General features: G+C 44.6%; 2 protein-coding genes across 2 annotated transcripts; both read left to right on the top strand.

Moving 5' to 3' along the window:
• Positions 1-1,486: 1,486 nt before the first annotated feature.
• On the top strand, positions 1,487-6,635 carry MYCBP (MYC binding protein). The gene is made up of 5 exons (XM_055704799.1): positions 1,487-1,614; positions 1,825-1,897; positions 3,291-3,339; positions 4,071-4,200; positions 6,537-6,635. Exons 1-5 carry the CDS (start codon positions 1,519-1,521, stop codon positions 6,579-6,581), a joined length of 393 nt encoding a protein of 130 aa, XP_055560774.1. The 5' UTR covers positions 1,487-1,518; the 3' UTR covers positions 6,582-6,635.
• A 1,971-nt stretch (positions 6,636-8,606) lies between these two features.
• RRAGC (Ras related GTP binding C) lies at positions 8,607-23,404 on the top strand. Its single transcript, XM_055704798.1, has 7 exons — positions 8,607-8,913; positions 15,032-15,235; positions 15,939-16,138; positions 16,993-17,107; positions 18,637-18,779; positions 20,215-20,363; positions 21,379-23,404. The coding sequence occupies exons 1-7, from the start codon at positions 8,647-8,649 to the stop codon at positions 21,528-21,530; spliced, it is 1,230 nt and encodes a 409-aa protein (XP_055560773.1). The 5' UTR covers positions 8,607-8,646; the 3' UTR covers positions 21,531-23,404.
• Positions 23,405-23,507: the final 103 nt, after the last annotated feature.

The raw sequence follows: 23,507 nt of genomic DNA, 5'->3' as shown, positions 1-23,507 counted from the left end.
TGTAGTGTAAGGCAAGTTCCATGAAACAACCTGAAATAATAAAGGAGGGAAAGATGAACAAAATATGATGTTCCATTTGTTCATCTTGACTTCCATGAATGTATTAGATTCACACAGCACCAACAGGCTGTAAATATTTGGTGAGGTGGTCACATCGGGGATGCGTTGCCATATATGCGTGTATTTTTTACTAGTGGATCTGACTTACTGTACGTGTACTGGAAAAGTAATTTGTGAGATGTTACGGCATCATTAACTTCTTAATGTGTGTTATTGTTATGTTTATGAGCCAGCCATGTGTCAGATTGGCTGAAGGCTGCACAATATTAGGAAAAAAAGGAGCCCCAAATCCTAAAAGGCTCTTTTGCTTGCAGCAGCTGCCTTAATTTGGCCCTGTCCACCTAAGAAACACACATTAATCCTACTAAACCTATTCACTGTAGATTTCTCTCCAGCAGCTTTTCTTCTTGGCTTTTGTTTCTCTCTGTGTGAACACGTAAATACAGCCCTATGTAATTCTGCTTACACTGTAGCATCTCACGTGGTGTAATACACAGGAGTGTATGTAAATGGTATAGCGTGATGTACCCAAGTCCATACTGCTACCGCAGCTTTAGTTCTTGCATTTCTTGATGCATACGTTTCTGTGGGCAATCACGGTGCTAATGCCTGGTTTGCATTTAATGTCTCTGTAATAAAAATCCCGGTGTTTAATGCACTCTGCTCCCACTGTCTAAATAACAGAAAAGCAGCGTTTACACGCGCACATACGGGACGGGACATTTGCGTTTTGGTTGGTTCAAGACAAGATACAGAAGAATTTGTTTTTCCTGCTGCTGACCGAGGATTTTTGAATAACTTTTTTGTGTGTGTGTGGATGTGGGTCAAACATTCCAGCTCCCCTCAGCACCTTGCCAAGAGCAAAGGGCCACTTGGTGCCAGGAAAACCGGAGAGGAGCACGTGCAGAGGAAGGGTGAGCAGACCCCAGCAGCGCAGCGCGGGATTAGGTGGATGGGTCTTTTTGGTTGGTTTTTTTTTTTGGTTTAATGATAACCAGCTTCGATCAGCCAGCAGGTCCCGCAGCGCGTCACGAAACCACACCGGTGCCGCCGCTTCCGTTCTGTGAAACGGGCGAAGGCGAACGGCTTCCCCGCCGCTGCCCAGTGCCGCGCACCCCCGCGGGGCGCCGCTCCGCAGCCGCGGCCCGCTGCAGCCCCCCGCCGCCCGCCGGGGCCCGCCCCCCGCTGCAGTGCCCCCCCCTTGAAGCGCCCCCCGCCGGCCGGGGCCCACCGCTCCCTGCAGCGCCCCCCAGTGCAGCGCCCCCCCGCAGCCCCCCCCCCCCGCAGCCCCCCTCCCCCGAAGCCCCCCCCCCCCCCCGCCCGCCGGGGCCCCCCCCAGCAGTGCCCCCCCGCCCCCGCCCCGAGCCGCCGGGACGCGGCGCCGCCCCCGGCCGGGAGCCCCCGCGGCGGGGGGAGGGGCGCGCGGGCGGCCCAGGGCGTCGCTGCCGCCCCGTCGCTATGGCAACAGCGGGGAAGCCCTCGCGCCGCCAAAGCGCAGGGCGCAGGCGCGGGGCCGCGTGCAGGCGCGGTGCGGGTCAGATGGCGCATTGCAAGGTAGGGGGGAGCGAGCCGGCGCGGCGCGGGTGCGGCTCGTCCTGCCGGGCCCGGCCCGTTGCGCGGAGGGGCGGCCCGGCGGCGGCTCGGCCTTTCCTGCCGCCCCCGCGGTGGGGACGGGGGCCCGCCCGCCCCAACGAGCCGCCCCCGTCGCTGCGGGGAGTGGGGGGAGGGCGCCGCCGATCTGACCGTGTGGGCGTCCTCCCTCAGGCCGCGGACTCCAAGCGGGAGCAGTTCCGCCGGTACCTGGAGAAGTCGGGGGTGCTGGACACGCTCACCAAGGGTAAGTCCCCGGGCCGGGCCGGGGGGCCTGGGGCGGCTCTCGGCGCGCTTCTGCGGGGGGGAGCCGTTCCCCTCGGGGCGGCCCGGCCGCTGCCCCGGCACGGCTGCGGGGCCGGGCGCCCTGTGGAGACGCGGCCGGCGGGGGCGGGGGTCCTTGTTCTCTCACGGGCTGCGTGTGCTGGGTACACCCCCACCCCCCCGGCCGGGGGGCTCCTTCCCTGGCTGGTCTCGGGCCGTGGCTGGGTTCCCCGGGGGCCGCCGTTCTGCCGGAGCTCTCCGGACGGAGTCACGGCCTGGGTCACGGAGCAGCCCCTGCGCCCCTGGGATCCCCGTTCAAAACCAGCGTGTCTGGAGCAGAGCTCGGTGCTTCTCCTAAAACGAGCCTGTGTGCGCTGTGAGAGCGGCGATCCGTATCAGCGGGGAAAATAACGGGGCTAAACTTGATGCTTTTGGCTTTCCGTGTGGCTTAGTATCTTTTAAATCCCTCGGAAGACTTTTTGAGAGCTTCCAGTTGTGCACGGAGAAAAATCTGTTAATATTCCTGCTTGAAAAATAGGCTGCCAAGCGAATAGGTGCTGCGCCAAGGCCCCTGGCCGGCCGTGTGGGTGCCACTTGATTTCTTTCTATTGCAACCCGAGGCATCCCATGGGATGGCGAAACAAGGCATCCAAGCAGCGTGGCATCCTAAGTTTGTTCTTAACTTCGGGGCTCAGCTTCAAACAGATTTGGCTGTGCAGCTTGGACATCTGAAACTGGGAGAAGGACCTCTAAGTATTTATGAAACCAGATGTCTCCTGTAGCTGTGTGTGTGCCCTGTGGGGAGGGAGGGGCTGGTTAAGTTTGGGAATTCTGTGAGTGTGACCGCCCTGGCTGCTAGGGCCCCCATCCATAAAGATTAGCTCTGTCACCTACTCTGGTGGTAACCATTTAGTTTTGTACCTGTAGTTATTTGACAGAGGTTTGCTTTTCTGCTGGAAGTAGTGGAAGTGCTGATGTTGGCCTGTGCCTTAAAGGTGTAGCTTAAGTGGAAATAATGGTGTATGAAGGAAGAGTCTCAAAAGAGTTAGAATTTCAATGTTGCTGATAAAAGCCAATACTAGGGTTGTGTGTGGAATATCTTAAAACAGTCTAGGCTGTTTTGTGTTCCTTGCTAGAATAGTCAAACACTGTGGTTAGGGGATCAACAGAACTCTCTACCTGTTACTGGGTGGATTGTTTTGTTCCCTTCTGTACAGCAGACCTATTTTGCATCAAAGTATATAAGTGAAAATCTTGTTAAACAGAAGAACGTTCTATAAACATGGCATGCAACTTGTATGCCTTCTGACTGTTGATACATGTTTTAAAGACTTAGTTACATGGACTTGCAATTGTTGAATATTTTCTATTTGCAGTGTTGGTAGCCTTATATGAAGAGCCAGAGAAACCAAATAGTGCACTGGAGTATCCTTTTTCTCTTCCGTGAATTGTTTGTAGAGACTTCACGCGAAGCAGCAGCGCTGCTTCTGACTCGTAGGTGAACTGGAGAGACTCATTTAGAAGGCTTGCATTGAGAACGCAGCTTTTATGGTTGCGTTTTAGCTAATAATTGTGCTCTTACAAGCGAACAGGAAGCCTGACAAGGTGCAGAGGAACTGTGCATAACAGTATGCCAGCAATTATGAAGTTAAGTTAGTCTATTACAGAATGTTGTAGGCCTGCAGCATTAGATTTGAGTATTTACAGTATCTGTAGCTTCTGATGTCAGCTTCTTCACACTTCCTTTTTATTTTTTTTTTTTTAATAATAGGGGAATGCAATTTAATGTGTTTGTTTCTTGCTGCAGCCTCCCTTTTTGGCTATTGCTTCTATCTTTTGGTTATTCCTTCTAACTCCTCAAAACTGTGTTAAGAGAGGAAAAGAGGATATAGTAAAACATGAGAATTTGTCCTGGGTAGACTGATGTCTTGTGGGTTTTTTTGTGCTTTGGTTTTTTAAAGGAATATACCAATGGACTTGAAAAGCTTTTTTATTTTTGTAACTTCATCCTGTAGGATGAAAAGCACTGTAGGAACCTAAAGTGGTTTAATGCAATTTTGGTCGCATGCATTGCAGCACTAACTTCAGCATAAGTGTTAAAGCTATGATGCGGTTCTGCTACCTAACTGAGGAAATACTTAACATCTAAATATCAGCTTTTTGAAGCATCATCTGGGAGCTTCAGCTCCTGAGAATCCAGAAATAGAGGCACTTCGCTTGGAAGTGGCAGAGATGAAAGAAAAATATGAAGCTGTGTTGGAAGAAAATAAAAAACTGAAAACCAAGGTAAAAATCTACTTGGTGTTCCTCAGTAGTTCCATATTACACCACAAAAGGAATACTTTAATACTTGGAATACAGCTAACTTTCTTCTTTCTTCCCTTAGAGTAACTAATAAATGTTGTTGCATTGTTTAGCCTCATGGCTGTGGAATGCTGATAAAATCTTTACTATGATGAATTCTGGTGTTTTTTTTTTTATGGAACACTTCTTATATTCCATAACATAGACTAGTATTGCTAAACTAGGGATTTTATTCAGTGAAAGTATGTTATTGAGGCTAATTCCATGTCTTCATTCAGTCCTGTCTGGATATGTTCAAGTTGTCTGATGTTATGTAGCTCATGTTTCCACAGAGTTTTGAAAAAGAAAAAAAGCTAATGTATCTAGTATAAAGGCTTTCAAAACACTAACTGAAGGAGGAATATTATACATCAGTTTGTGTGACCTGGCAGACCTACACGTGGCAGGATGTTACCAGTAGAGGCACCGATATCCATGTGGGACAGTAATTTGCATTTTTCAGCTAAAATGACTCCGGTGTTCCTTTATCTGCAGTAGCAGTGGATCTGAAGTGCTAGCTAAGGCAGAGCCGTTCTTTAGTGGGCCCGCAGGCTGTCTCTGAAACTGCTCCAAGATGTGAAAACTTCCCCTTACGAGGGAGCACTGACTATAAACTTCACAACACTGAAGAAGGAAACATTTTAGAACCTTAATAAGCTAGTAGCTTATATGCCGCTACAAGTTTCCATGAGTTTGTTGGAAGAAGGTGGCTGTTGTTGTATGTGAACATCCCTACAGGCTTTTTACTGGGAGACAAGCACCTTAGTTCTGGGAGAAGGGACACTTGGCCATTACCCCTTTGTATTTCTCATCTGAAGTCCCCTCTTGCTGTCTTAGTAATTCTCCTCCTCTATTACCAACAGTCGAGTCATTACAGCTACGTTTATTATTTCTTACTAGGAAATATGGCAAAGAGCAGAATTTTAGGGGGAATAGCAATAGACCAGCAGTTCACTCGGCGTAGCCGACTTAAAAATACAGCTGATAGTAAGTAGACACATGAAAGCAGAGTAATATGGGTCTTTGGTTAAAGAAATCTCTTAAAGAAGTCAAAACCTGTTCCAGGAAAGTAAGCCTTTCCATAATCGTGGGTTTATTTGTGCTTTCATCTTCTTTAGTCTTCAAATGATAAGTCTTACCTTACTGTGCCTTCTAATACTGATGGTTTTGTTTTTTCCCTTTCTTTCCTGTACAATCTTCTGCCTGTCACTCTTGACATACTGTAGAAGTTCACACAAAATGCAGGGAGAACACTACTGGTTAGCTTTTTTTTTTTTGTAGCAGTCCACACGTTTAACAGTGCATTTGTTGGTAACTTGAGCTGTGTCCAAATAGGTGGTGTTCTTCTGTTGCATTCAGATGTGGAGATCTTGTTCTTTTTCTTTATTACTGAGAATGTGGGTATTTGGGTGAGGGGCAGAAAGCAAACAATTAGGTACTTTGTGGAAAGAAAATTGACTTTGGATTGTGTACTGGCCATTTTTTGTGGTAAAATCTACAAGAATGAGAAAATGCTATTTTAGTGGTGCTTGTTACTTGGCATAGTGATTGCTGTAAATTAGTGTCGCTATGAGGAACACATGGGCATTTTATTTTTTTCATGTACTTTGTTTTTAACCTACTCTGCAATTTATAGGAGAGAGGAAGAATCTTAGCTGAGGAAACTGGACTGGTATATTTCAGAGACTCAGTCCTAATGCTTGAACTGTTTTTGAAGCTTGAGCTTATCTTTAATGTAACTGAGGTCAAGTAAACACCTTTGTATGTTTCTTTGGAAGTAACTTTCAAAGTAAATGTTGTGCTTCAGTGCATAGTTGCCTAGGTCCTACCCTCCAGAAAGCATAATAAAAGAACAATTACAGGAAGTGTTAGTTTCGGTAGTGTTGCTATGAGTGACTATTTCATTTAATCATTTTTCAGTGACATCAAAGCTTATAAGGTGCTGATCATTATCAGCTGCTATTTGAGATCAAAAGTACTTAATGAAACCTACACTGAGAAACGGAAAAACTTCAGAGCAAGACCCATGTGCTTGAAAGTGCATTTTAAAAGCCCCCTTGTTATAGCTGCAGGATTATACAATGTGACAAATTGATGTTTTGAGGGAAGGGTTACTTTGTTGCCTGACTTGAAAATGGATTTGCATAAATACTAGTGATGGATTAAAATGCACAAAGTAAATGGAACACTTCCAGATGAAACGTTTTCCTACATTCCTTAATGTAGAAAGTGTTTCTGAAATGTTGCAGCTAACTAAATTCCTCTCTTTAAATCCACAGCTGGCTCAGTATGAACCACCTCAAGACGAGAAGCATGGTGAATAACAATAGTTTCTTCTTTAATGCCTTGACTTAATAAAGGGCTTCCTGAGAACTGCAGTCTTTTTTTGTGTGTGTGAACTCTGCATGTCTACTTTGTTAGCTCGTCATCTAAAAGAAAGGAAAAAAAAAAAGCAGTATCATGAGTGTGCAGCTGCAGCAGCAACTGATGAGTTTAAGCATGCCGGTTAACTTTCTTGCTTTCTGTGCTTAAGAAAAGGTGATAGTTATGATGAATTTGTAGGTAACTGCCTGCCAAATTTGTGTAAATTTCGCATTGTTGCCAATGGTCCTGTTAAACCACCAGTGAGATCAGCAGTTTCCTTTTAACTGGAGAGGGTGAGGTATCACACAGGGACCAAACTGTAAACTAAAGCAGGACCTCCAAGATATGTTCTAAATTGGTACCCAGTGCTGAGGTTAAGCTTCTATTGAAGCTGATGGGATAACTGTCTACTCAGAGGGGCACAAAAGGAGCGAGTATAGTTGTGATGGACATAACACAATGTTGGAGATGCATTGCCTACTGAATTTACACTTTTTAATTTACATGAGATGTACCTATTTCCATGTAGTTCATGTCTTGGGTCCTTTTTCACAAACTGGGCCATGGAGAGTTGATCCAGATATTGCCTGCACGGTTCTGAAGAGAATACAAAATTCTTGCCTGTAATGGATGTCTCATGTAATTAGCGGTGCATGTGAGAGTACAATGTGGAGAGTTCATCCAGTGGGGAAAAGAAAATCTAGGCAGGGCAGAAAATCCAAGGGAGATGTGTGTGTGTGTTTAACTTGTGATTTTTAATTTCGCCTCTATGTCATGTGGCCCCAGTTTCTCTGAATCAGCTTTGCCATCCTTCTGAGATGCCAAATAGGCCTTTATTTAAAAAAAAACAAAAAAAACCCCAACCAAACCAACAAAAAAAAACCCACCCCCAAAAAAACCCCAACCCCAAGATACATTTTAAGGAGATGCGTTTGTCTCTAGGTACTTTAAAGGCAACTGATGACAAAAAACAAGGAGGGGAGGGTGGAAAAAGTGCAGTAGTTGTCTCATGTATTAGATCTACCGGCTCTTAGTTTAACTTCTTTGTTTCTAGGATGGGTTTGCAGCTTGTCTTACAGGTGTGGTAGGATGGATCAGAACTTGTACTAAAGCCAAGGTACAAACTGAGCTCAAGGGCTAATGAATGTAATAGTTGTCTACTTCAGAGCAATAATAGGTACAGTAGTAAAGAGACCAGAAGAGAGGTAAATAAGGGGAAAGTGTTAAGCTGGTAAAATATCAACCAAAAAAACCCAGACAGAAAGCGTCCCACCCTCGGCAGCAAAGGTGAGAAGGCAGCTGGTGTGTAAGTTAGAAGATACACCTGGCATGAAGTTGCAGCGGGTGGCAATAGGGAGGGGATAATGCCGCAGAAAACGCATCGCAGAGCTGATGGTGTGGCCGTGGGAGCGTGACCGGAGGAGGACCGAGCTGAGCCCGCTGGGGCACACGCTGCCGGGTCGCGGGGGCAGGTAAGGCGTTGGGGGCAGGTAAGGCGTTGGGGGCAGGTAAGGCGTTGGGGGCAGGGGCGCGGGGCCTAGCCGTTGCTGCCAGGGCGGCGATGCACCCGCTCTGCGCTTCTGCCAGTACTGCCGCTGCGCTCGCTGCCCGCTGAGAGCAGCCCGGGCGCCCGCACCGAGGGTCGTGGCGCAGTGACGACGGTGGTTAGAGCTGCGGGGGCGACGCCGGCCGCCGCCGCCGGGCACCGAGCGGCCGTGCGGAGCGCTGCCGCCGGGGGGCGGGTGGCCGCTGCTCCCGCGAAAGCGCCCGGGCGGGGGCGGGGCCGTCCGTGGGGCCCCGGGTCCCGCCCCGCCCTTGGCGCCGCTCGCCCCGCCCCTCCCGCTCACGTGCGGCGGCGCCGTCAGGTGACTCGGGTCGGCTGACCGGAGGCACCCTACCTCGCTGCCCCCGCAGCCAATCGGCGCCGCGGAGCCCGGCGCCAGCCAATCCGGGGAGGGCCGCGAGGTGTCGGGTTGGGTTGGCCGCGCAGGGGGAGGCCCCGGGACGGGCCAGGCTCGGGCGGACATGGCGCTGCAGTTCGGCGGGGCGGGCGCGGCGGGCGCGGCTGAGGAGCCGGCGTTGGTGGGGGGGAGCTTCGGGGCCGCGGACTCGTTCCCCAAGGACTTCGGCTACGGGGAGGAGGAGGAGGAGGCGGAGCTGGAGGGAGGCCCGGGCCCCGGCGGGCCCGGCGGCGGCGCGGGCGGGCCTGGCGGCGGCGCGGGCGGGGCAGACTCCAAGCCGCGGATCCTGCTGATGGGGCTGCGGCGCAGCGGGAAGTCCTCCATCCAGAAGGTGAGGGGCAGCCGGCGGCTCCCGCCCCCGCCTGCCGCCCTGCCTCTCCGGGCCGAGCTCTTTCTCCTTCCGATGTCGCTGTCTAGGCAGTTCCTGCTTTGGAGCGGGGGGCGACGCTGGAGCGGGGGGCAGCGGCCGCGTTACGGGCGGGCCCTTCCCGGAGCGGCCCCCGCCGCCTGCCCTAGGGCGGGGGGTTGCGTAGCGCAGGGCGTGTAGCCTGTGTAGTTCTTCACTTTAACGCTCCAAAAATAAAAAGTGAAGATACTGGTGTGACAGTTGTCATGAGGCGTTTTCTTACGGATGGGAAGGCGCCGTGCGCGGCCCGGTCTGCGGTGCCAGCACGGTAAGAGGCCCGGTGTGCGGTGTTTCGCTAGTGCCTCCGCTCGGGAGGGGGCTGGAGCTGTTGTTCTGCCTTTGATGCTGTGGAAGAGACTTCTGCTTTCCTACGGGCAACCTCGGGTTTCCTTTGGTCCGCCAGACCGAACAAGCGAGAGTCGCTGTTCGTTTGAGGAGGAAATAAAACAGTTTCAGTGCCTCAGGGTGGTTGGTAGCTTCATGAAGTCGCTAGAGTTTCCTAATAAAAATAAGACAAATCTGACTATTTTCCTTTGCCACGTACCTCAAGGGAAGTGAAGCGCTAAGAATGATCCTTGTTCCTCAGTGCTGGTTTTGTGTTTGTGGTCGCTGTTAGGAAGTTTGGGGGTGATGTTTGTACGGGATGCATTCCTCGTGAAATGTGGTTCTCAAGCTCTAAACTCAGGGGCCTCAAACCTCCTTCAAGTGAAGTGTGGAATCCTGCAGAGATTACTGGAAAGGGCTTTTGCAGAGAAGCCTTTTGTGGACATTGCAGCATAGCAGGTATGAATCTACTTATTTTAGCCACCTTTGCGGGCTGCTTGGTAACCCATATGGGTTCCAGACTGTAGTCTGAAGGCTCCTAGATTTTGCTGTAGGCTTGCCTTTCTTAGACAAGGTTTGCAAAAGGTACTGTATCTGTTAGTGGGAATCTTTTTCCATTGTGCTGTTCTGAAATACAGTGGCAGACTGGGCTGTCATTGCTTTTCAGTATTTCCAGTTATTCCCGGTTATCGATAAGGTCTAATCCCATGCCCTGCCCTGTGTGTGCAGGTGCAGTGACTGCACTGAAAGTCTTTAAGTCTTTGCTGACATGAACGGCGCTCGTCGTACTCTCATTAGAGGTCTTATTGTACTGTCTGCTGTTGGAAAAAGTGAACCCTGAAAGCTAGAGGAAAGCAGTGACTCCAAACCGCAGGTAGATTTTGGTACCAAAGTGACAGCCACAAGTTGTCCCTTTATGGATGTAGCTTTTGGATATTATTTTTTTCCAATGACCAAGGTTGGTAGCATCAGTTTTCTGAGGACCCATTCAAGTAGTTGTACAAGAACAGTGTGATGTTGTGTATGCAGTAAGAGGATGTAGAATTTCTCTTTTGCTGATCAGTTGCTGATCTGGCTTGGGAATTGAAGCTGTGGTTCTGTTACCTAGGAGCTCATTGTGCTGCTGCCTGAGCAAACTGACTGTGGCAATAATCTGAGACATTCTTGGAGTATCAAGAAGTTTCTCTTCAACAACGTCCCTGCTCTTAGATCTGTCTAGTGCAAAAATGGTCATAACCTGACCCAACCCTTCTGTCTGGGCACTGCTTGTTGATTGCCTTGCCAGAGAGTAGGGGTGTGCACAATAAATGCTGTATCGGGAGAAGTATTGGCTTTGTGGGAATCTAGAAATTTGCATGAAAAACATGAATTTTAAACCATTCCAGCCTTCTACTGAGATCAATGTTAACAGGAGGCTTGTCAGAAAAGAAGAAAATGATGGTACGGGGGAGGAAAACTTTTTTTTTTTTTTTTTTTTATTTCCTTTGGACAATTGGATTTGCCATACTGGGTATAACCTCTGAATGTTCAGTAGCAAATTGAGGTTAGAAGATTTTGGGAATGTGACTATTGCTTCAGTTTATAAAACAATTTTTCTGCAGACTTACGAGTCGTGTAACTGGACTTACTGTACTGTCCTTATGCAATAGGAATTTGGAAAGAGTTCAAGCAGAGTACCTCATTTTGGGGTTTTTTTTGGGGTGCGTGTGGGGTTTTTTGGGGGGTTTGGGGTCGGCAGGTTTTTTTGGTTGCTGTCACCAGACTTGCTGCTCTGCCTTCATAAGATTAGCATAAATGTATTATTGGGGGAGGAATGTGTGTGTGTGTGTTAGAACCTAAAGTAGCCGCTTCTTTGAGGCTGCTGTAAACTTTTCATTTATACTCATTTTTCTTTAAAGATGTTAAATAAATGAATTGGATTGGGGGAGCAGGGAGTCAGAACGAGCTGTGTGTCACGCTTCTGTAGCAAGCTCTAATACTTAGAAATATCTTAAAGCAAGATGTAACGTGCTGCTGCTAATAAGCAGTGAATTTCTTTAAGTCTTTGTCACTTGTGTCTTCCTTTTGCTGTACTTACCCTCTTTCTTTGTCACCCCACAGCCCCCAAATCTCTCCTCTGGAAAAAAAAAAGCAGTTGCTTCTTCTAAGACCATCTTGTTCATTATAGCAGCTTAAGAAATCCACAGAACTGAAGCAACGATTCTGGAAAGTGTGAAAATGACAAAACGATTGTATGACTTACTGCTGTTAGAGAGTCCTTTAGAAGTTGCTTTTCATTGTTACCAGTGAAGCAGCTGTTCATTTCCAATTAGTAGATTCTCAAGACCATCTTGCAATACCGTACCTTTTCTCTCTCTTTTCAGGGACTTCCTTCCATGTGCCCCTGCAAATTCCTTTCTGGACATCGGGGCAATAGAATTAATCTAATACTACCTTAGGATAAAAAGGGGGTTTTTATGACTAGGGGAAAAAAAGAAAAAAAGTTTGAAAACCCATTCAAAGAGTTTGAAAACCCATTCTGCATTTGGACTTGTAGGTGAAGGTGCCTGTTTTTATGTCCAGAGTGATCCTGTGCTGCAGTGGGGAGATGCTTGCTTATGAAGGCCAAATTGCCTGCTTCGGCTGTACAGACTTCGTTGGGACATGCTTGGTGGTGGCTTGGGACAGCTCCCAGGGAAGGGGTCTTCCCTTCAGGTTACTTACACTGTGAAGGTTCTTAGAAAAAGTTCTGGCTCTGCTCGTTGTTTCCCTTCTGAAGCAAAGGATGCAGATATAAAACAGTTATTCATGTTTGCCGACAGTGTCAAAAAAAAGGGAAACTGCACTAGCTTTGTTACTTTCTCAGTAACTTGCAATTCCTGCCTTAGATATTCCTCTTGCAGTTTTTAGGTCTTGCTACAATGTACCCAATAAGGTGTCTTGCTGTGGCAAATTATATTTGATCATAAGCTCTTGTAGTAGGGATGTTGTGGAAGTCATGCTTGTCACTTGGTGTATAGGATTATTGTTTTGTTGTGTGGGAATTTTTGTTTGTATGGATCAGGCCAGTGTTTCAGCTGGAAGTGAAATCCCAAATATGGTTGTTTTCTGATTTGTGAGAAAAAACACACAGACACTCAGACAGACACTCAGACAGACACTCAGACAGACACTCAGACAGACACTCAGACAGACACTCAGACAGACACTCAGACAGACACTCAGACAGACACTCAGACAGACACTCAGACAGACACTCAGACAGACACTCAGACAGACACTCAGACAGACACTCAGACAGACACTCAGACAGACACTCAGACAGACACTCAGACAGACACTCAGACAGACACTCAGACAGACACTCAGACAGACACTCAGACAGACACTCAGACAGACACTCAGACAGACACTCAGACAGACACTCAGACAGACACTCAGACAGACACTCAGACAGACACTCAGACAGACACTCAGACAGACACTCAGACAGACACTCAGACAGACACTCAGACAGACACTCAGACAGACACTCAGACAGACACTCAGACAGACACTCAGACAGACACTCAGACAGACACTCAGACAGACACTCAGACAGACACACGCTTCCATGGAGAGTCCATTCAAAGTTCAAGGTAGTGGAAATGAAATACATTGGACAAATTCAGCTCATGGATCTAAGGAAGGGTGACTACTTGAAAATTGGGACAGAAATGGTGAGGTTTTAAGAGAAAAAACAACCACCACCACCCCCCAAGCAAACAGAGCCATCCAAAAACATGGAAGTGGTTCGGGAATTTAGTATTAGGGGTGCAGCTTAACAGCTGCAGTTCGGAAGTAAACCCAAGTGCCGCTGTAGAGAAGTTATAGAGAAAAGGTTGACATGTCAGGAAATTAAAAAAAAAAAAAAATCTTGAAAACTAAAGAGATCGTGGCAGGTCAGATGTGAATGGGAAATTCAGAGGGATTGAAAAAAAAAAAAGAGTAAAAAAAAAAAAAGTGTACTGCTGACAGTGCTTAAGCTGAGAGTGACAATTTCTTACAATACAGTAGAAGCAGGAAGTCGCCAGGTACTGTTGAGGACATTGGATGTTGAATGTGTAAAAGGAACGCTTGGGAAAGATAGAAGCTATAGCAAGGCAACTTCGCAGATTCTTAGAATTTTACTAGTTTTGTCTGCCTTGCCTTGATATGCCTAGCCAAAATTGCTTGGTATCAGTGTTAGCTGCGTGCTTCTGATCAGATGCTTTTGCAGCCTTTTTTGTTTGCTGCATTGAAGCTGTGTAAAATAAGTAAGAGTGGGCGTAAGATGCCAGGGTATAGAAATGGAATTTAATCAAAACTGTCCTGGTTCCCCTATTAGTGTGAAAAAATAGATGGGGAACATCAACCCAAGGAAACATGCTGCTTTGGGAAGATGGCATTGCTTCTCAGGGGCTCATCTGCTTTTAAACTGGATTCGCTGATTCTGTCCTGCTTCCCATGGGAGATGCCGAGTTCCAAAGATGAAACACTGATTTCAGAATGCTTTAAAATTGTGCTGCAAACCCTGAGGAATTTCTAGTCCTTGCAATACAGCCTCTGCGTATCTAGAGCTGTGTTTACTTTTCTATACAAATGCTCTGCTGTTTAAAACCTCATTTTTATCCTGACTTCCTCAAATGTTTGCCTTGAGGAACTGATTTTTTTTCCTTGGTCTTAAAAAAATCTAGGCTGACGTACTACTATGAACCTCACTAAACAATCCATTTACCATGCTGGGTATATGCTGGAGTTGTTTGTCTTGCAGTTTTTTTGATGGAGACAGTTACACTAGGTCTCTTTAATGGATTACTTTTGTAACTGTGTGAAACATTAAAAAAAATAAAATACCAATACCAAGTGCTATATAGGAAGCTTTTTCTTTTTGCAGTCCTAGCATTCAACCACCTTATGTTTGTTGTAACTTTTGCAATATATATGGTTGGGTTGCTTTAGTGCAGTGTTCTCTGTTGAAACTGTCTGCTTTTGCTACAGGCTGCTTTGCGGGGGGGTTACTTGCTAGTTCTGTTTGTTCAGGGAAGGGCTAAAATCCCAGCAGGGCTTTTGGAGTACTAGCAGTGAGTGTGTTTTTAATCTCTGCAGCTAAACCGTTTATCAAACTAGTTTGAAAGCTTCCATCGTTTCTTTAGGGTACTTGAAAGGAGAGGGTCAGCAAACGTAATTCAGTTGTTAACAGACGGCATGCTACGCAGCTATTCGGTTCTCTAAAACCGGGGTGTTGTTTTTGTACACTTTTGTTGTAGTTTAGGAACAGTCTGATTATATTGTGTTGTAACACTTGACAACAGACTAAAAGCAAAGTTTCTTTTCGGAATTTCTAGGACTGGAAGGGAACAGTTCTTAAAAGCTTGCAGTTGCTCAGTTAACACAGTGGCTTTATACCACGTTTGAATTGGCTAATATAGCAGAATTTGAAAGTACTGTATTAGACTTGCAAGGAAGAAAGAATAACTGGGATATCTGTGCCTTTAGGCAGCAGTGTTATTTAGAGTTGTGAAAGTGTTCAACTGTATTTGGTTGCTTGCTTCTGGGGGGAGGGTAAGTTATTTCCTTAGCTGATGCAGAAAGCTATTTACCAAAGGAAACAATACACTTTAGAATGTATAAACCTATTTGTAAGATTCAAGTGGCAGAACTTCTACCAATCTCTTCTAATAAGACAAAGTGAAGACTGTAATTTGTGTTCTTTTAACAGGTGGTGTTTCACAAAATGTCTCCCAATGAGACTCTGTTCTTGGAAAGTACCAACAAGATCTACAAAGATGATATTTCCAACAGTTCATTTGTGAATTTCCAAATATGGGATTTTCCTGGACAGATGGACTTTTTTGATCCAACATTTGATTATGAGATGATCTTCAGAGGAACAGGTGCTCTAATATATGTTATTGATGCCCAGGTAAATACACATCGCTAAGAATCACAGGGAAGTTTTCTTTTTGCTATGTGTGCAAGAGGACTGATCGAGAAGCTAATAATTTATATATTTACATAAGTTCGTAAAACATCTGTTATGTAGGAAAGGATGCATGGGCAATCTTAAGTTTGGTGTGTGGTTTTTAGTTTTGTGAAATGACTGGAACATACGCTCCTGGTGGAGAGAGTGGAAAGGGGCTGAACTGAACTTTTCTACAGTAATAGCAAGAACCTGCTGTGCTAGATGTTTTGAATTATCCCTGCCGCTGACTGCTATGGAGATCATTTAATAACAGCACTCTTCTGACCTCAGTTTCAAGTACTGGTACTATTTAGTATCTGATAGCTTTTAATCAACCTAGGAATTGCACCATGGAAGATTATCTGGTTATCAAGATAGGCAGCAGCAATCTCCAAGACTTTTCCTGCAGTTGAAGTGTAGCCTGCTTTTTTGCTCTGCAGGCTGGTTTTGTGTAGCTGAGCCTTGTATAGTTAATGCAACTTAATTTACATTAACAGAATCTAAGCTACTTGGATTTCTGACACTCCAAGGTATTCTTTTCTCTGTAGTTCTGTTTAGTTGCAGAAGTGAAGTTCTTGCACTGAAATATTTTATCCTTGTGCAGAAAGGAATAGTTACCAGAGATAAAACCTTGTTGTTCATTCCTGCCAAAACTGATTTACAGGATGACTACATGGAAGCTTTAACAAGACTCCACATTACAGTTTCAAAAGCCTACAAGGTCAACCCAGAAATGAACTTTGAAGTTTTTATTCATAAAGTTGATGGTTTGTCGGATGACCATAAAATAGAAACTCAGAGGGATATTCATCAGAGGGCTAATGATGACCTTACGGATGCTGGGCTTGAAAAACTTCACCTGAGGTGAGTTAAAAGATTCTGGCCTGTACACAGACTGTTGGCTTTTAGATGTAATAGTGGCTGGACCAGAGCAAGGCCTTGTTAGTTCCTTAATATTGCACAAACTCTTTGTTATAAAATACACCACTGAATTTATGGTCAAGCCTCAGCTGTTAGACTGACTAAAATAAGGCAGGCTACTGTATCAGATTCCAATCAAGAGATTTATTAATGAACTCACTAGTAATGCAAGTGTTTTTTTGCATACTTGTCGTTCAGCATAACAGGCTGAATTTGTACACATGGCCTGCAGGGGCAGGGGCAGGAGAGGGGAAGCTGGCTGCCTTCTAGTTCTGGCTAGCGCTGACTTTTCAGTGTGAGTGGTTTGAAAAGCTTAGTCTCTTCCTTGGTATTTGGCTTGCTTTTAAGGTGTCTTCTACCAACGCCTTTATAATGAGCTAACTTTTCTCTGGTTTTACTGCTGTTTTGATTCATATGGAGCCTTCAAGTATTACCAGTATCTCTTGGTGTTAACGTGAACAAAGTGGAAGGCCAGGAACTGACCCGAAGATACCTGCTTGAGTGTTTAATGCCTTTGTGATAAGCATTCTCTAGGCTGTGTTGTGAAAGCATGTTCAGATTTTTCTCTCTCTTCTCCTGTCTCCCAGGGACAGGGGAAGTCTGTTTCATGTTTACTCCAGTCACTCAGAAAATTAGGTTCTTGGTGCAGTGGCCAGGTGTATTTTTGATAAAGGCATTCCAGCTAAATCATCGAGCCTAAATGTTAAAAAACATTGCTTTAACATTACTATTCCAATTCTGAAATACTCTTGAATCTTTGTTCTGTTTTCTTCCTTTCCCCTCCCTCCGTATCTCAGCTTTTACTTGACCAGTATCTATGACCATTCAATATTTGAAGCCTTCAGTAAAGTGGTACAGAAGCTCATTCCACAGCTGCCAACGCTGGAAAATCTACTAAATATCTTTATATCAGTAAGTGTTAATCTAACAGAACTTTGAGTGAAATACATGGAATCGTAAAGCAAGTCCTTCGGCTAAGGAGCACTAGCTCGATCTGCCCGTGGGAGATGCAGGTGGCACTCCTGTTGGTGTCCTCTGCCGGCCCAGTTGTCTGCATTAGCAGCTCTTTACCACAGCTAAATTGTGCTGGTGTGTGTTTGTGTGGGTTTCTTTAAATACTGACCAAGCATAGTTTGGCTAGTTATAACTGTTGATACAGAAGTGTTCTGCCAGCACGATATACTGATTTGTCTGCTAAGGCACTTCGTAAATTATTGTAGTTGTATTGGCAAGAGACTTTTTTTTCTAATGTGAATTTGGCCTTGAACCAAGGCCTTGAACAGGCATGTGCCCTGTGAGACTTTTGCCCTGATTTTTTCGTGTTTGCATTTCTTACAGAATTTGTGACACAGACATTTGCTGCTTTATACTTTAAACGAAATAGTACGTCACTCTAGAGAAAAGGCTGAAGTAGCCTGTCTCATTTAAGTTAAGTCTGTGAGGCTGTTGCAGGCATGTGGACAACATGAGGGAAACCGGTTGTGACTGAGAGGAGCCGCGTGGGTCAGACGTGTTGCCCCATGCTACTGTATAATGCTTGTTTCCAGTGTTAGTCGAGGACTGTCTGTAACAACCTGGCCCAGTGGATAGAGGACACGTTAATGCTCACCCTTGCTTGGTGCTGTGAGGATATGGATTGTGGCCCTGATGCCAAAAGGATGTCCTTGGGGCACTGCCTTGGATGTTCAGGCTAGCTAGGAAGAAGCAATAAGGAATGCTTCTGGTGCATAAACAGAAATTAAGCTTTGCCAGAAATCCATAGTGTTCGCGAGGTGACTTGCTTAAAAGCAGAAGGCTCCTGAACTTGCAATGTGTGTGCACTTTGCCAAAATGCTCAGTTACAAATGGGATGGTACAGTTGGCTCAGTGCTTTTCCGTATCCGTAACTGCCATAATGTGATACTCTTCATGTGGTTGTAAGTTTAGAAGCTGACTTTATTTGCTGTGCATGTTAAACTACATGGCAACTGCCTCACACAGAAACTAAGCTGCCATGATACTACAAGTGTAAAGTTTTATGTGTCAGGATACTACTATGTAGTAAGTAATCTCTGAGCCTGGCCCATCAGGTGGGTGTAAATATGTGGCTCCTCTGGAGTTAATAGAACCACAGAAGAGGAAAACTGCTGCATTTGAGTTCTGAAAGCATATTACAATGTAACCCAAACTATGATCTGGTAAATAATAAACTGCAAAGAATTCTAACCAATCCTCAGTTTTATTTTTTTCAACTAGAAGGTGATGTTGATATGTACTATGGCAACAAGGGTATTGTATTTACGAACTATATGCTCTAAATCTTGATTCATTCTTAAGCCTCTAAATTGATAATGTTTAAACCATTTCCTGCTATTAAGAATGTGAAAGTGTGTGAATTCTACTTGAGATTTAAAAAATTGAGTTATTTCTAAAATTTATCCAAATTCTTTCTCTTTCTGAAGAATTCAGGCATTGAAAAAGCTTTTCTCTTCGATGTAGTCAGCAAAATCTACATTGCAACAGACAGTTCCCCTGTGGACATGCAGTCATATGAGTTGTGCTGTGACATGATTGATGTAGTGATAGATGTTTCCTGTATATATGGGTAAGTGATGAATACTCTTAGGAAAAGAGTCCTTAAATGTTGTAGAATAGGTTGCAAACCATGCAAGTCATGGTGGCCTTGTCATCCGGCAAGATGCTATCGATTGGTCTGTAAAGCACATTGGTTCTGTAACTAATTAGAATGAAGCCAAATGGCTTGGCAGCTGGATTGAGCATTTGTACTCTGTTTCCACTCACGGCCTCAGGCAGCCATCTGACATTTGTAAAAGCCAAGTGTTTCATGTGTGGTATGAATGAATACTGCTGTGTCTCACTTGGCATGGTGGGTGCAGGTATTGTTATTATGATTTATTGTTATACCTGCAAATAATTGGAGTCGATAGCATGGTATAGCTCATAAATGTAACTTGCAGTCACGTTGCTTTGAGACTTGCCACTGTCTAAACAGAATAGCTTTTGCCAGGTCAGCTCAGCTCTTGCTGACTTTCTCTGAGGGATGCACATGGTACTTGTTTCTCACAGTTTATGCCTGAATTATGCTTCACAATGGGTTTTTGAATGGAGAAGCGGTAACTTATTTTAAAACTGTGCTCATAGCCTGGAAAATACAGTGCTGGCAAGAAGTACCGCAATGTTTAGTAGTCTGTCTTCTGATGGGTCAACCCAGGGTTGTGTAACTGTTTGCTTTGGTTTCTTTTCCAGGAGTGAGTGCGTGGAAGTAGCTTGCGATACAGCTCTTGCTTCTACAGTAACTTAACAAACACTACTAACTTGCAGATAGAAAGTAGCATCCTAACCTTCTCTTGTAAATGCAGGCTGCTTTAGCTGCAGACCAGAAAGTGTCCTGCCCCCTCTTGCACTTCCTGCACTGGCCTCGCTAAGGAAGCCTTTGTATTAATTTACCAAAAGTAATTTTGCTGAGGTGTTACTCCATTGACGTTTCTGTCAATGGAGTAACTTGCATTACGAGTAACTTGCAAATAGGAGGCTTGCATTAGAATCTTCAAACGAATCACTTGATTCCTTACTCTGGCACTGTGAACTCAGTGAGACGCTGAGTAGCAGTGACTCTTTGAAGGTGAGCTGTGCTGTTACTAATGCGCTGTACTATCTCCTGTACTACCTCCATTAAGAATGCTCAGCTGTAAGCTGAAAACAGCATCGACTAAACAGCCACAGCTATAATTCTGATATTGAAGGAATGGATGCGGATAGCTTGCTCTTAACTGCTTGTCTAAGATAGCCAGTATCTAGTGAAGGCCTCTACTCTCTTTCAATCTAGCTTTCCTGAGAAACTTAAGGTGGGATACTGGTCTTTCTGATGCGATAGTATTAAGACCCGCACTGCAGGTTCTTCATTTGCTTACCATTCAGTATGAGTAATATTCTTCTAACTGCATTTAACAGTTATTTGTCTTGAAGTTACATATGCAGGCTTATGAGATTATGTCTTGGGTTAACTCCTTCTTTCTTAGGTTAAAGGAAGATGGCACTGGAAGTGCTTATGATAAAGAATCAATGGCAATTATCAAGCTCAATAACACAACGGTCCTGTACTTAAAGGAAGTAACAAAGTTTTTGGCATTAGTTTGCATTCTTAGAGAAGAGAGTTTTGAGCGCAAAGGTAAGGACTTTGCCCCCAGTGAATGGCTTTTATCTAATGCGTTTTATCAGCTGTGAAATAGTCATATGACTTAAATCAAGGTGACTTGTAAACTAAATTTGTTTCATTTCTTTTGGGAAGAATTTTCTCCTTTCCTTAGAGGTAGGTATAAAGAGGTCTTATTTTTATTCTTGTGAATCTTCTCTTTAATTGCTGTTCTCCTGCTGAAATTACTTGTGTAGCTAATGAAGCCTATTTCACTACCACCTGCTACAGTGGAATCAGTAGAATGGAGTAATGCTTACTACGTTTTGCTTGACAGCTGTTGCACTGTGAATAATATTCTCTATCACATGTGGCACTGATGTAATTTTTTTAATGTATGACTGAAGAAATCAACAGTGGTAGGCTAGTACAGTATGTGGTAGGAACTTTAGAACTAAGTGTTTAATATGTTGCAGGTCTAACCAACTGCATAGCTGCTTGGGCCTGTAGGACATGATGGTATAAATGGTCTTCGTAAGTTACGGGGTAGAAATGGCAGCATAGGCCCTAATTTGAGTGTTTGATGTAAATGGTGACAGTACTTACCTTGGCATTTTAAAAAGGGAAAAAGCAGATGTGTTCTTTTAATGACTGTACTGTATTTGAACTCAAAAGTTTTTCTCACCGTGGGTAGGATATATATCAGTGACATAAAGTGCAAGATAACATTCAAGTGATGGTCGTGCTGTAATAGCATGTTTTTTGGGGGTAGAGTCTTGTATTGTCCCCTCACCTGCTTTTTAGTTATGAATATACACCTTGCACTCCAAATGAGTACCCTTTTTTTTCTCAAAACTGAGACAGTCTAAATGAATACTGGCATCAGTAAAACTTTGTTAAATCCTCTGTATCCAAGTTCATACTAAAATAAGTAACAAAATAGCTGTTGGTTAAATGAAACATTTTATATCGATTTTGAAGCTCTGTTTATTACTGAAGTGTGCCAAGCTGAGCACAGTTTTTCCTCTCCCCTCCCCCTCCCTCTTGACAGGTCTGATAGACTACAATTTTCATTGCTTCCGCAAAGCCATTCATGAAGTCTTTGAAGTAGGTGTTGCCTCCCACAGAATCTGCAACCATCAATCAAGCGCCTCAAATATGAAAGCAGTGACTCACAATGGCACGCCTAGGAATGCAGTCTAGAGGAGAACTAAAGACGTTGGATAGACTTGTCAGCTCTTCACTCCGAAGCTTTGTGGAACAAGAGAAGAGTAGTCTGAAAGCCTGAAGTATGTTTCACAGGAGAAGAGTGGCGCTAACTGTGGAACAAGCAGCTTGTAACTCATGTTGGACAACTGAAACTACTGTAAAAATACTTCGAGGCCAGTGGAGTTAGAAATGCCAGTTTGAAACCAGCCCTATTGCTAGTGCAGTGGTTTTTCAGTTTGGAGTCCTATTCTCAGTCTGTCTCTGACCGATTGCCCAGTCAAAACTTAAAGTGATTGAGTTGAGTTTTGGGTGAAACACTGAATAGTCACTTGCTCAACTTTTTTTTTTTTTTATTAATCTGTAGGATGTCTACTTTTGCTTAAGTTTACCCTTTTGTAATTAAAAAAAAAAAGGTGGTGTCATTATTTAGGCTTGTGAAACAGTCTTTTTGTTTGGTGAGGCTGGTCTCACAGATCATTCCATAAAGTAGTTCTTGCTCTCGCCAGCGTGCTCAGAGTATGCTCATGAATTTTGTACTTGTTAAGTGGATGCAAGGTAGAGCTCTGTTCTAGTGATTCTGTATTTGTTTGGAGAGCTGACCTGAAGCTTCATTTTAAGAAATTGTGATACTTTGCTTTCAGACCACACTTCTTGGTTATGCCCCCTTTGATGGAAGGGAAGTATTAAAACCAGAAATGAACTACCTGCTCTCTTCTGCAAAAACATGGATGTCACAAATCTGTGTGGTTGATCCTATTCACAAAACAACTTCATGGCTAACTAAACTGAAATGTCTGCCATCTGTTGCAATAAAGCAACCACTTTCAGCTATTCCCAAGAGAAGAAATGCCAAAGTTACTGACTTATGGTAGATCTCTCTGCCCTCTGACTGATAATCGCAACAACTCCTAGGAAAATGTTTGAGGGTGTTATCCTTGCACAGCAATTAAAAATCAATGTGTCACAACCTACTAATAATATTGGACATTGAAAGTGCGTTGATTCTGTACTGTGGCACCTTCCTGTTTGTCGCCATGCAATCTGAAGAGAACATTGTTTTTTCTGATTTTGTGGATGCTGGCTTTCATACTATGGGAAGTATAGCTGAATTCTTTTAACCTAATTTCTCGGTGTTGGTATTATTACTGCAGATGTCGTACTGTACGTCAGCCTTGCTATGCAGTAGGCTCAGCCACTGGCCTGTAAAGATCTTGGCTCTTTTTACCTGTCCCTATGTGTGTATAGGTGTTGCGAAGCCACTGGACCAACTGACTATACAAGTGCCACTATAAAAGTTTCTGCGAGAAGATCTGTAACTGTAAGCGATCTCTGCAACCGATGTATTTATGTGGTCAGAAATAACCACAGGATTGCTTCTGCGCTTATAGAATGGATTTTCATTGAACTATGTAAAAATATACATGCATTAACATTAGGGTGTATGCACATATTGTGTAAATGTTTCTCCTTTGTTTTAAAGATGTTGTATGTTACTAAATATATAAAGGATCTGATCCAGAAGTTACCACAGTCAGCAGTAGACTTGGGAATTCAAGTGGTCTAGTTCAGTTCTCTTAACAGCAGTTACAGCTCTGAACCTAGGCTGAGCTCCTTTTTGGTCATGGAAGTGCAGGGGTTTTTAAGGAAGTGCTGGAGGCTTGTAAGGTCGGGGTTTGTAACTTGCAAACTGTCGCAGTGTCCTAGTACTCATGGGGAGAGGAGAAGTAATTGGCTAGATCACAGGAAGGAAGAAATCATTCCCACTTATGCAGTGAGTTTTCCATGTTCTGAGTACATGTGTATGTTCCTCCTCTCTTTCTCTTCACTCCCTACATGATTTTGTGCTAATAAAATGAAAAAAGGTCAAACTAACAGTATTGTTTCTGTTGGAGGGTGAGGTGCTTCAACAAAAGTCTATGAAGGCCTATACAGTTAAGCAAGTTTTAATAAGCCTTGCGATGTTCACAGTAT

The sequence above is a fragment of the Falco cherrug genome, chromosome 3 (genome assembly GCF_023634085.1).
Source record: "Falco cherrug isolate bFalChe1 chromosome 3, bFalChe1.pri, whole genome shotgun sequence".
In the NCBI taxonomy this organism is placed as follows: Eukaryota; Metazoa; Chordata; class Aves; order Falconiformes; family Falconidae; genus Falco; species Falco cherrug.
Note: the sequence above shows the minus strand (reverse complement) of the source record. Positions and strands in the feature narration are given on the sequence as shown.

What these genes read in the sequence shown, in the direction of transcription:
- MYCBP (XM_055704799.1), top strand. Translation starts at nt 1,519, where the DNA reads ATGGCAACAGCGGGGAAGCCCTCGCGCCGCCAAAGCGCAGGGCGCAGG. An exon ending in GCTGGACACGCTCACCAAGG is followed by an intron (nt 1,898 to 3,290) that starts GTAAGTCCCCGG and finishes TTCTATTTGCAG; the next exon opens with TGTTGGTAGCCTTATATGAA. An exon ending in ATAAAAAACTGAAAACCAAG is followed by an intron (nt 4,201 to 6,536) that starts GTAAAAATCTAC and finishes TTAAATCCACAG; the next exon opens with CTGGCTCAGTATGAACCACC.
- RRAGC (XM_055704798.1), top strand. Translation starts at nt 8,647, where the DNA reads ATGGCGCTGCAGTTCGGCGGGGCGGGCGCGGCGGGCGCGGCTGAGGAG. An exon ending in GGAAGTCCTCCATCCAGAAG is followed by an intron (nt 8,914 to 15,031) that starts GTGAGGGGCAGC and finishes TTCTTTTAACAG; the next exon opens with GTGGTGTTTCACAAAATGTC. An exon ending in CTTGAAAAACTTCACCTGAG is followed by an intron (nt 16,139 to 16,992) that starts GTGAGTTAAAAG and finishes TCCGTATCTCAG; the next exon opens with CTTTTACTTGACCAGTATCT.